General features: G+C 42.1%; 1 protein-coding gene across 1 annotated transcript; it reads right to left on the bottom strand.

The window, feature by feature from the left end:
* Positions 1-621: 621 nt before the first annotated feature.
* On the bottom strand, positions 622-13,300 carry ercc6 (excision repair cross-complementation group 6). Its single transcript, XM_028422999.1, has 22 exons — positions 13,228-13,300; positions 12,533-12,738; positions 12,194-12,422; positions 11,966-12,086; positions 11,745-11,859; positions 10,800-11,517; positions 9,419-9,550; positions 8,782-8,940; positions 7,823-7,958; positions 7,440-7,610; positions 7,167-7,343; positions 5,965-6,081; positions 5,442-5,537; positions 4,542-4,760; positions 4,008-4,118; positions 3,524-3,643; positions 3,280-3,374; positions 2,684-2,826; positions 2,021-2,596; positions 1,755-1,926; positions 1,587-1,665; positions 622-1,497 (listed from the first exon to the last, which is right to left on the bottom strand). Exons 2-22 carry the CDS (start codon positions 12,726-12,728, stop codon positions 1,045-1,047), a joined length of 4,335 nt encoding a protein of 1,444 aa, XP_028278800.1. The 5' UTR covers positions 12,729-12,738; positions 13,228-13,300; the 3' UTR covers positions 622-1,044.
* Positions 13,301-13,605: the final 305 nt, after the last annotated feature.

The following is a 13,605-nucleotide window of genomic DNA, read 5'->3' as shown; positions in this document are numbered from 1 at the left end:
ATAATGATATTTTAGTTATTAAATGCGCGTAATTAATTTATGCACCACTGAAAATAAAGTTGTTATTATGACCTCGGCGAGGTGCGTGGAGAAAATTGAAATCAAATAACGGTTGATAACTTTACCCCAATATTTGGTCTAGACAACTCTGACAAGAGTGCAGGCCCGGAGTGTGTGTCTGCTTCCTGTCAGCGCCTTTCCTCTCCATCCTCTGATGACTGCTTAAGTGAATAAATGGAATTACACTCCCATCTCCTTTACTACAGACAATTTTAGAAAATAAACTTTAACTGGGTTTCCCAGATTTTGTGCCTCATGTTCAGGCCTACGTGATTTCTAGTCATTTAGCATTTCAGCACCCTGGTCAGCACCACACTTTAATCACACTCAATGATGATCCCAAATTATATTAGGATTTATCAACTATTCTACCAGCATTCTGGAGGTAAATGTACAAGAACAGCCTGATGTTTCATTGGTAGCCTGAACACTGAAGTAGATGAAATTATTTTTAACACCTTCTACATTTTGAATAACCAAACTGAGCAATGAGTTACAAAGGTTTATTGCATACAAAATATGCACATTCATTTCATTTTTTTTAAATAAAATACAGCAGCTAAAGTAACCCAATCCCGCTCCCACTTGAATGTACAGCCATCACCAACTGTATTACCAGAAAGACAAAATTCATACAAACATGTCAGTCAGGTTGTTCAAGTACAAATATTAACAGGACATTTGAGTGTGTCATTACTGGAGGTAATATAGTTTCAAGTTTAACAAAAAAAAACAACAAAATAAGATTTCAAGTATAACCAGGTACTAACAACAATGAACAAAAACAGAAACAACAGCAATATTGTGTAAACAAACACCTCTCATTGAAATCATTTAAATACTGACAGAATTTTTCTCTAAGACTTATTCACTGTGTTTAAAGTGGATACGTCTTGTAATGCACCATTTCCTTTTGTGATCTGCTGGGTATCAGACATCTCCATTTGGCTTAATCGCGGCATTAACAATGAGTCACAGCTTCTCTCAGCGATAACTTTCCTTCAGTCTCCAGATGCCCTCCTGACCCGAGGTCCGATGAAAGTCACAGATGCTCCTGAGTAGCTCCCTGAACACGGGTGCCTGTTCTTGGGTCAGTCTCGGTTTAAAATATTCCAGCACTTCCTGGGTGGTGGCCTGCCCCTCCACATTCGCCTGGAAGGCCACAAAGTTGCGCAGATCAACCAGCAGCTCATCATGCTTGGTGGGTGGAGCAGGAGGGAGGCTCGTTCCTGGGGCTCCAGAGCCATTCTCCTCTTCCTCCTCCTCCTCCACTTCATCTCTCCGGCTGGAGGGCACACTTAGGTGATTACGGGCTTTCATCTTGGCCAGCAGAGAGGTGGAGGAGAGTGGGGCAGAGTCACTTTCTGCCGCCTCTCCACTGAAAAGAGCTCCTGAACCTGGTTTCTTTGACACAGACTTCTTTATAATTGCAGCATCCTAAATACCAATACAAAAAACAAGATCAACACGGCATCAGAATTGCTACACATGTTCCCTAGTTTCATATTGTTTAATACAGCAGTTACCTTGCATTTAGGTGAAATGGGGACTGACTGAACAGAAGGTGCAGCTAGAAGAGAATTCTTCTTTTGTCCAAAACGTTTCCTGTGAAGGCAACAGAAGAAAAGACTGAGATATGTTTGAGATCGGAATATGCAAAAAGCTCAAAACAAATCCAGTGCTGAATTGCGTACTTTGCAGGAGGAGGAGGAGGAGGTCTATTGTAGGGCAGTCTGCACCGCTGCCGAGAAGCCTTAAGCGCTTTCAGGGCATCCTTTGCCACTCTGTTGGCTTCTGCCTCGACAAGAACATAGTCAGGGTTGGAGGACTCCATTATGGTGTCATGCTGCATCACACTGTGGATACCTGCAGACCAGAACAAAACAAGAGTCAACTGTTTCTGTTCAGGGTACATTTAAAAAAGGCAAGTGCAGCATGGTATTTATGGGGAAATGCTTACCAGACTTTTTAAAAAGCTTTGCCAGCACATAATCATCAGATATTTTCTGGTTCTCTGTCGTACCGTCTTCACCCTCTGCCTTCTTGTAGGTCCTTTTCTTCACCAAATGAGAGATGCGGCGGCCTTCAAATCGAGCATCCTGTGAGTGTTTGCGTTTCTTATACATGTGTTTGTCCGAGTCAGCTGAGTCACAGTGCTTTCTCTTCTCTCTGTGTTTCTGTGGGCTAGTCAGTGCAGAGTCTTTGTCTCTGGGTGAGTTGAATGTTTTGATCGCTGGCTTGGCTGCGCTGCTGTCTCTATTATTTTGTTCTCTTTGTTGTGTGTCTGGCACCACATCCACACCATTTTGGTTGGTGTTTTGGCTGTCCATCAGGACATTTGGTTTACCCTGAGGGATTTTACTGCATGGAGAGGTGTTTCCTTCTGCAGGAATGTCTGTTGAGGAGTGTCTGCTTACTGTACCAATTTCATTCAAGTTTGCTGAGGAGTGTTTATGTGCATGGCTGCCATGGTTTACTGTGTGCGATGACCTGGGCCTCTCAGGTTTTTTGGGAACTTTGACATCAGATCCTGTACCTGTTTGAATATAAAAAGAAAAACCTGTCAGATAAATTCTTTAAAAGGTAGCCTAATAACTGAATGATAATATACTGACAAACAGACCTGCAAATATGGCGCTGGTCTCTGTTCCCTGTGCTCCAGGGTCAGACAGAGTAAAGAGCTCATAGATGTCATTGGACTTAAAGAAGCGTCTTTGTTTGGGATCCTTCAGAACACGATTGGTGAGAAACTGCTTGAAAATTTGCCTGAATTACAACAGATATAATACAGAATTAGATGCTTGTAATGTGCTATTTTAACTCAGCAGGCAATTCTGATCTGCTGTCACTACAGAGTAGTTTGGCTGATGGATGAGAAAATTAGTTAACCTCACTACTGCAGGTTTTAAAATAGAATCCCTGCAGTTCCTCCAACTTGTTTTTCAGAAGCACTTTACAGACACAAACCAAACAGAGCAATAGTTTAGAAGTCCTCAATTGGCCATTTAATAATGCAGGAAAGCTTTTCAATTACAGAGAACTGGGATGTTGCAAGCAGTAATACAGCAGTGATGTAAGCAATTACTCATGTCTTTACTAATATTTAAGAATGTGTGAAGTCCATGGAATGACAAGTAAAATGGAAGACAACGTGAGGGAGGGCACAAAAGCAATATTATGTTTGCGCATTGAAGCATAATTAAAAATCTGCTGTCTGACCTGTGGTAGATTTTCTCTTCAATAGTCCCTGCAGTCAGAAGTCTATAGATAGTTACTTGCTGCTTTTGACCGATCCTCCATGCACGCTCCCGAGCCTACGACATAAAACATTAAGTCAATGATCAAAGCACAGTCAGTCAGAATTGCAAGTGTATAGAGTTGCAAGATATGTGAAAAACACAAGCAGCTAGCATAAAACAAGCAATCTAGTAAATGTTTAATTTATTTTTCTGTATGTTCTAACCTGTGTGTCTGTACTGGGGTTCCAGTCTGGGTCATAAAGAATGACTCTGTTGGCTCCAGTCAGATTGACTCCCAGACCTCCAACTTTAGTGGTCAACAAGAAGATAAAAATGGATTTGTCCTTAAACAAAGACAGGCAAGGGGAAAAAAGTCTGATTAATGGACAGCATGTGCACACTTTGATACTCATTTTGATCTATGTAACACTGTATACATAGGTGGACAACCTCCTCCCAAATCAAACCTTTTGCAAAAAGAGTAAAATTATACATTATACAATGCATTTTGAAGATGCATATTTATTGTTATAATGCTCAGTAATATTTCCACACAGAGGCAATACCGCTGACCCTCTATGAACAACAGATTGTCATCAATTAGTGTCTCCACCTGACGAGTGGGGTTCCACTAAAGCATTTTGTCCCTCAGGACAGGATTTTCATGGGAAACACTCATGAAACCCATTAGGGATGACTAATCCTTACCCCGTTGTAGCGAGCAATGAGCGGCTGTCTGGAAGCTATTGTGGTTGTGCCATCCATTTTCAGGTATGAATAGTTTTTCTCCCTTACAAAAACCTCCAAGATGTCCAGCATCTGGAATGAAGGGAAGACAGCAGAAAGAGACAGAAAAGGAAGACACGGAGAAAGGTAGAGAAAAAGGGGCTGAGATTTGGATTATCTCTAAAAGGATTAGAGCAGATTAATATTACATGGACAGAGATACCGACAGGGAGGGTCTCAGGTTCCCTCTGAGGTATAATCTCATTGGTATTGACTGCAACAGCTGGGGCCTCATATACACACTCTCGCTCTCACACACTCACACAGACACATGGCTTCTACGTTGCCAGCAGCAAATGCATAGAATTGACATCACAAATTGGAAGTTTAAATGAAGCAGGGACATATGCAAAAATCAATCTCAGCACATTGACATAAACTGTTGTTAAATACAGCAAACTGGCATGCATACATTTTTGCAAAGTGAAACGTAGTCAGTGTGTATTGGTGACTAACCTGTCTAGACTGAGTGAAGAGCAGAACCCGGTGGCTCTGTTTGAACCAGAGACGCAGGAGTGATTCCACCACTATCAGCTTGCCTGAACGTTTCCAAAAGCCAAAGTGTTCCTCTTCAGTTAGCTGGTCCTCTGGGATACCCCGCAGCATCCGGGGTCCGCCTGAGAACAGGTCTGGGTGGTTGCAGATCTTACGCAGGGCAATTAAACCTGAAAAGACCTAAAGAACACAACAGGTTCTCAAACATACCTTCTTTTTAAGAACACAAAACCGGTTGATAGAAGTAAAATATATATTTTATTGCATTTACAGGGTTGCACCTTTAAACAAATATGCGCATTTACTTTAGTCTAGAAGAATGAGTTACATAATTCATTTATGGATAATAAAGGCTGCGTTTCCTTGATGAAGGCCCAATGGTCACTGCATTAGTAATGGTGGTTAATGGACTGAGAGTGACCACTGCATATGTCTAAGTGTGTGTGTGTGTATGCACAATCTGTGGTCACCCCTGGCTCTCCAACCACGTCCATTTGGTCAGTGGTGATAAATGGTAGTCTCTTTCCTCTCTCGAGGGTCTTGCTAATGTGAGAAAAACGGGAACAACCCTCTTAAAGCAAGCATCTTAAAGAATAGTAAGGACAGCCTATTAGGGGTTTAACAAAGTTTACATGGCAAAATAATTAAATTCCACTGATGCCACGTCAGTGTTGATCTTTAATAGGAAAATAATTTAAACACACACACAACTGCTTGTGAGGGGAAGTGAAATTCATCAGGGTAAATAATGAATAAGGCAAGTCTGGTTCCTGGAAGTTGTTTCTCTTGACTTACAGTTTTACCCTCTTTGTAATAGTGCATGGTTTAAAAAAAAGAAGCATAAAACAAACTGAGTCTCACCTGCATGTCCCCGTTTAGGATCTGGTAGACCTCTTTGGAATCTAAGAAGCTCTGATACACCTGCCGCTGTTCGTCTGTTAGTCTGCAAAACAAAACCTACAAAAACAGACAGGCCAGTATGAGAGTGTGTAATGAGCAGTGAACATCCATTTTAAAACCCTTTGATGAAGTTGTGTGTGTGTGTGAGAAGAGAAATTAGAGGGAAGTAATGTGTTTTTTGAAGCCAATGTTGTCCTTAGGGACTGACTTAATGAGCTGAAGGAGAAAGAGAAGTCAACCAGCATCAGCCATGAGGACAGACCAGAGACCAGCCACCCTAATGAATACCTGATCCTTTTACTTTAGTAGGACTTTATTAGCTTCTGCATCTGACAAAGGCCATGCACATTCATCAAATACTCTTTAGGTGTGACACACAGTGTCACGGCCAATCAGATAAACATCTCCCCTGTTAAGAATTCCAGTTGTAGGAGGGTGTTCAATATTTAGACCCAGGTCAAATGTCTCAGACTATGATTAATACCTGTTCATTTTTGTCAGGTAAGGAGAGGTTGGCCTTGACGTCTGCCTTCATTCTTCGGAGCAGGTAAGGACTTATGGTGTCCCTCAGCACGCATGCGCACTTAAATGCTGTCTGGACCTGAAAAAAAAACAGTTAAACCAGATAAACAAGCACATCAACAATCGCAACTCTGTGTGTTCAGGGTTGATGAGGCATGACTTGTTTAGCCCCTCATCCACTCTCCATCATCAGCTAACTCATGTTGTTGTCCCTCTCAGCTGTATGAGCCATTACACATTGATCAGAGTGCAGTTTGTCTCGAGGGATGGAACCCTCCTCTTTCATCAGTATTACTGGCCAGCTTCTTGGGAACAGAAGGGGGTTTTAAGAAGCGCTTGGTCCCATCCCACACTAGAACCTCCACTGTAAATGGCCTGCTACACCTTATCCATAGATGGTGCTAAAAGCCAGTTAGCCTTTTAAACATTAACTAACAAGGGGGTCCACAGAGGGATCAAGAACACTCCAGGCAAAGCTGGAGGGGACAATAACATGGAGGGATTTAGGGCTCAATTGAGGTCATAGTGGAGAAGTAGAGGAGAGCAGCAGATGATGTGGTGATCCCAGGACAAGCTGCTGAGTGGATTCACATGGGGATGCAAATGCATGCTTCAGTAATGGATACCATGCTCATAAGGCCACACCCCAAAACACATACATTTTTACATACATCCAGCTGCATACATGCAACATTTTATGTATCGTCTGAGGGCCTGCTTTGCTGCTCTGAGAATTTCGAGAAGAGGATAAAGCAGCAGAGCGTTGCCCTCTCTGACCATTTAATAACATTAATAATTAGTAAAGGTTTTTATTATCGACAGCGGAAGAAGCATCAATAGCCAGCTTAAATAATTAAATCTATACAGTCAGTGGGTTATTAACGATTGGGCACTAATGACAAAGGGCTACAATTTAGCTCACTGGCTCTCCACTTTAGCCTCTCCCTCTCTCATATACACACACACACAAAGGAAGTACTGAAGTTCCTTTGCATGGACTTACATTATCCTGAGCTGCACTTAATGGCTCTACTGTTGCACTTTCCTTCTCCTGACCTGCTCCTAGCAAGCTCTCCAAAAATTAAGCATACATGCTTGTATGTGACTACCCTATCCTATCACTTCTAGCAGAAAGTACTCTAACTACAATGTCAGAAAATGTACCTGTACAGGCGAGGCATTGCTATACCCTCCCATGGTAATTGGCACAGAGAACTGCTCCATGAAGACAGGCAATGTCCCCAGTTTGCCAGGAAAGACGAAGTCAAACAGAGACCAAAGCTCCTTCAAATTGTTTTGCATAGGTGAGCCTGATAGGATGAACCTGTGTGGAGTGCGAAACTAGAAAAGAAAGGGAGAAGGTTAGATATACATACTATAATAATAACAAATGGTAGCAAACTGCTGGAAATGTGTGTATTTGTGTGTAAACAATACCTGTTTGCAGGCAGTAGTTACGCCGGCATTTGGATTCCTGATCTTATGGCCCTCATCCAGTATAATGTAGTGCCAGTCGTAGCGGTGTAAGATGTCTTGCATGTTCCTCACAGCTGAATATGAGGTGATCAGGATACCATGGCATGATGCTATTTCTGGAATTAGCTTTTCCTGCAACAGAGGAATAAACTTCTCTTTCGATTTATGTGCTTTAGTGTCCGAGTGGGTCAAAAGTATCAATATAGCTTGAGAAGAGGAGTTAGGGGGTAAAGGTTTGGAGGTAATGTTGTATAAACAGGCCTCTGGTGCCCCCCAGAGGAAACAATAACCTACAGAAAACAACTCAGCTAAACTATGAATATGCAAACAAGTACACATTCTACCTTGTTACTAGTGAAGGAGCCAGTTTCATGAAGGACGGCCACTCTGAAAAGAGGCCACCAGGTGTGGAACTCCTTTACCCACTGGTGCATGACTGTAGCTGGGCACACAATGACTGTCGGACCCAGACCAACATACCTGCAACCAAACACACATAGCAAAAATGTGATTACTCCCAAACCCTGTGATCAACATGGGTAAACTGGGGAACCAAGTTCATTTAACTTTGGTTAACCTCAGCAAATTTTATTAGTAAATTACAGTAAATAATACATTGTTATACTTATTGTTCCCAATAATAGGTGTAAGAGAACAAGAGAAGTCATATCTACTGTAGCACAGCACAGTGATCCAGCTACAACAAAGTAAATAATCAAAGGAAGTCAATGGATGTGTGTATCTTCAGCTCCTCTGTGAAGACTTACAAGAACTTCGTCAAACGCACGCATACACACACACACACAGATACACTAATGGACCGGCATGAATCTCTGCCTGGTGGAAGTTATTGATACGGGACATAATTGAGTTTGCAAGCAATCAATTTGTGGGCGTCTATAGTAGACAGAGTATTGACCAGAGTCTTGAAGCTCCACCTGCTAAATGCATGAGTGTCATTTGTGGAGTAAAATCAGATTATCTCCACCACTCCCCCGTGTTTTTGTGGTTAATTTGTTGTCCAACACCTGCTCCATCCTCACTGCATGAGACTAAAAAATAATTTTTGATCTCCATGAAGACACTCACTATGACATAGCAGACATGGTGATGACACACACGTGCACACATACACACAGAGTGTCAGTGTTTTCTCTAAAGTCTGCAGTAAGAAAGTGAAGAGTCTGATAATTGAAACATGTTTAATAATTCAGATGCACACTCTCAAGCAGAAATCCCCCTGATCAAATATTCATACCATACAGACACACAGTCTCTGGACACTGTGTGTGTGCGTATATACCTGTAGTTGGACCCTCTAGTTCTGAGCTTGCTATAGCTCAGTCCAGCCAGAAAGCTGATGACCTGGATGGTCTTGCCCAGTCCCATCTCATCTCCCAAGACACCGCCAGCTTGCTGACAGTGGAGTTCCCACATCCACCGCACACCTGTCTGCTGGTATCTGAAACATAATACACAAGTATGCTGAAATTTCTACCACCTCCAACTTGAGCCATCCAAATAAACAAAAGATAGGTTAGCAATGTTTGCGTTCACACACCTTAAGAGATTAAATTACATAATTCTTGCTATTAAGTCAAAATTCAATTAGGATAAGGATAGCCAACAAGCAAACAGGACATAATGAAGGAATATTATCACAACTCAATGACTCAATAAATCTACTGTACATTTATCCACAAAGAAAAACTTAACTGGATGGCTTATTGATTATATAATCAAATCATCTTTGTTTAATCAATACATTTTAGAGCAAAGGTTTCTAAGATCAGTGGGTGTGATGCAGACCAAAGTACAAAGATAATCTTTGATCAGTACCTATTTTATAGCCATCACGTCCTTGTTATCATTCCTGCATTAACAAAACATATCACAAATATGTGACATTACATTTGATCAACGTTACATATAGAACTTACTTGTAAAGTTTTTTCCAGAGGAAACCTGGAACTTTGAATCCTTCATCAAACTCTGCATCACTGTCGTCTGTAAGCTCCTCACCTCTTTCACGCTTCTCCTCCCTATCCCGAAGACGCTGCCGCTTCCATTTCCTTCAGAGTACATTAATTAAAACCCACTTAAGTATTACCAGGCCTAAATGGTAAAATTAACCACTTCATTTAAATGCATCACTTTTTAACAAGACAAAAACAAACTGACAGCTGATGACTTAATAAACTTCAAGTGAATCAACTCATATAACTAAAATATTTTAGTTAATACTGCTGATTTCTCAGTGTATATGCACCAGCTGTGCCTAGCTACCTGTCCTCTATGCTGCCACCCTGTGCATGTAAAGAGGTTCAGCTAGCCTAGGTGGGATAGACATAAAGTATTCTCTGTTTGCCCCTCTTGCTCTCTGATTTATTTTAAGACCCAGGTTTATGGAAAGCAAATATTTTGAGTTGCAGGTATTTCCCTTGAGCGGAAAACATCTACAGCAAAAAGGGAAATGTAACGGAGAACAGTTTTAATAGTGCAGGAGAGAGGGCAGTTAGAGGCACAGTCATCGTGCCGCAAATGAAGATTGATACAGACAATTAGTAGTGCGAGTTCCCCAGAAAGGTGTGAGGTGCAGAGGATAAGAATCCATCTTCATTTGGGCCTGGTCCTGTCACCCTGCCACGGAACTGGTCCTTTAGCTGGGCCTGAGAGACCACACTCTCTAATTAAGTCAAGACTAAGCATTGGTTCAGTTAATTACACTTTTCGGCCCTGTCTCCACCCCCCTCCACCCATCCAACTACAAATACAACCCACTCTAGTATTATCATTCCTCATATAAGCTAGCCTCACCATCTATGCTGTCTTTGCTGTTGAATTGACATTCAGTTGCCATAGTGTAGAAAAGGACACATGCCAACACAATTTATTTGGCAGCTATAAATATGAAATCTCATTAGGGCTGCTCTTCCATTAATTTGAGCATTAGAGTGAGTGTATAAAACCATGTGCAGGAGGATAATTAGGCCAGTGTGAGAGCAGAGAGAGAAGAAGAGCAGGGACTGAATTTGCTTAGTCAAGAAACAGCTGCCAATCTCATCTGGGATTAACTCTCTTTCTGCACTATGGAGCCAGCAGAAACTGACTGCTTTTCTCCTTAATAAAAGGAATAACAATAGCACATTTGCACCACTGCCATTACAAATGTGATGCAAAGCAAAAGGCTCAATCTGGTGTTTGTTGAGCATGGCATTTGCAGATGTGGATTTCTGCATTCTCTTTAGAAGACTACCATAAAGACATAAAAACTCTGTGCACCTTGGCAGCCTTCAACAAATTTATAGCACTTGATCATACCTTATTCGCTGCCGGTAGTATTGCACATCTCCGTCATCTTTGAATTTTTGGGATTTATTCTTGTCTTCTTCTTCCTCTTCATCCTCACTTTCTGGACAGTATTCTTCCTCACTGTTTTTGTTCTTTACTTTCTTCCTCCCTCTCCCATCGTTTTTTCTCTTGTATGGTTTCAGCTCATACTCCTCATCATTCTCCTCCCCAAAGCCCTCTTCCATGGCATCTCTCTTCTCTTGGTCAGGATCCATTCCTTCATCACTGGGCAGGTACTCTGACCCCTCGCTATCTGTCTCCTCTCCTTCAGCGCGTCGCTTCCTTTTTGCCTTAAGGAGCTGTGGCTCAGCCTTCGGCCTGGCCTTTGGATGGGCTTTTAGCGCAGTTATCTGCAGCTTCCGCATACGCTTTTTAAGTTTTTTATCCTTGGACGAAATGCTTTTTTTGGTTTTCTCCTTGGTATCCCCATCAGAGCTGAGTGCAGAGCTCCTCCTCTTTTTCTTTAGCAGAGGAAGTTTCTTCCTTTCAGTGGCCAACTTTGCCTGGTCCGCTAAGTACTCGTCAAAGGCAGAGTTTTCAGCAAGCATCAGTTTTCGTGGTTCTTTCTTTATCTCCTTCTGCTGGATTCGGGTTCCAAAAGGAGTCATGTGACCTTTTCGGATAAGCTCCTCCCACTCAGTCTCCTGAGCTGGCATGAGCATGCTACCCAGCGTAGATGGCCCGGCTTCTAGTGCAACAAAAAAAAAAGATGCACAGTTAGATACATAACTATCTTGAGGTGATTTCTATTTATGTGACAATTTATTAAACTGTCCAAGCAATGGCACAGAATTGTCTTTTTGGCTAGCGTGACACTATATTGTACCAACTTTATTATTTGAATCAGTGATTATTTCCATATTAATGAGTGGGACTAAAGAAATTACAGGTTAAAAGTAATAACATGTCACCTACCTTCCTCTTCATCATCTTCTGCCAAAAGTTCAGCTTCAACCCTTTGACTTTCCTCTCCTCCTAGAATGGCCTGAAGTCTTCTCTGTTTGGCTTTGACTTTTTTCAGCTGTTTTTCCTAGTTTTTTTCCATCATCAAAGCACACTATTAACATCATGTCATTACAGCATCATCATGTAAAGCATATTATTTTAATTTGAAGACCTGTCATTTACCATTTTACCTTATTTTCTTTCTGTCGTTTGACAGATTCAATCTTCCGGCTGATGTCTTTGCTGGAGGCTGCATAAGGAGACAGCTGCTCAATAATTTTGTTGATATGTTTCAGAGATGCTGTGACAGACCTGAAACACAATGATTAAACATTTATCAGGGTATGGTGGCATTTTAAAATGACTTTTAAGTACTTAACTTGCAGGATAGCGGTGATTACTTCTCATTATTGTCTTACCTGACATCATCCAGCACTGACTGGTACTCCTTCTCAGCCTCAGCTTTCACAGCAGCCTGATTGGCCTCCTGAATTGCCTCATCCACTTGCTGCAGAACACCTTGCTCTAGGACATCCTGGTCATACACAGCAACACCAAGGCCCTGGAGTTCATCAGCTCCAGAGCTTGCGGATGCTGCTTGGATGCGCTGGCGGTCGATCTGTAGCAAGGCTCCAGACCTCTTGCCAGCTAAAGACACACAGATGTCAACATTGTGACATTATGTCTGTCTTAATAAATGCTTTGATAATCCAGGTGTTCATTCTCCATCTCCATGCTCCATCTTTTAAATAGCTTACCGCTCCTGCTCTCCCCAGGTCCAGTGTTGGCAGGATAGGCTGCGGCAGCCTCGGAACCCTGGCTGTTTTCAGGAAAGGCGCAGACTGCTGACCCCCCTGTGGCTCCATCCTCCTCCAGCCCACCAGGGGTGAGGGCAGCACTAGCCGGGTTGGTGAGAGAGGAGGGTACCTGGTCCTCTGTACCTTCTACAGGCATTATGATTCAGCTGTCAACACAGGTAGTCAAACGTCACAACGTCAACGTGTGTGTGTATATGTATGTGTGTGTAGCACCTATACACAAGTATATGTATATACTTTTATAACACCCAGTAGAAACAGTAGAAACGATCATGAAACGGTGTTTTTTAGCTATTAATGGTTTGAATGAATACACAAGGACGGGACATAATACTCGTATAAATCAATTTAACCAATGAATGTGTTATTAGGTGCTTCTTACAAAGCTATAATATACAGACTTAACATTCACATGAAGTTAAAAAGAATTTTTAGTAGAGCAGTCCATTGTTTACGTGGCTAGCTTAGCCTGCTAAGCTAACAGTGAGCCGAGTATCATCAGCTGTACGGCTTCTGGTACTTAAGATAGTGAAACACACTCATACGATAGACAGCGACTATGTGTTCAGCACAGTCTGGATTAAACTTTGTTCATTAAACTGGGCGTTGAAGCGCAAATCACAAAAATTACTTACAAAAGGTGCAGTTACACAACATAACTGGATTGGTTTATGTCAGGGTGCCAAGCTTCCTCTTGGTTTCCGGTTTCAGAGCATTGTGCTGTCTACTCAACGCTTAACTTGTTGAACAGCGCCCTCTGCTGGATCACAGCTACAGGAGCTCTTGGCCTCTAGATGGCGCCATCTAACTATACATGGAGAACTGACCACAAAGGAACTCCCTGAACCGCCTGCATGCTGGTCTCTGGACCACATTGTGTTTTGGTATTATCAGCTTGGGGAGCAGCATGTATCCACTTCAGTCAGACTTTGCGTAATGACACCATACAGTAAGCCACTCTAAAACCTCTACGCCTCTCAGCAAAGCATCAGTATGGTAGTTTTTTTTCTCTC

Source organism: Parambassis ranga, chromosome 15 (assembly GCF_900634625.1).
Source record: "Parambassis ranga chromosome 15, fParRan2.1, whole genome shotgun sequence".
In the NCBI taxonomy this organism is placed as follows: Eukaryota; Metazoa; Chordata; class Actinopteri; family Ambassidae; genus Parambassis; species Parambassis ranga.
Note: the sequence above shows the minus strand (reverse complement) of the source record. Positions and strands in the feature narration are given on the sequence as shown.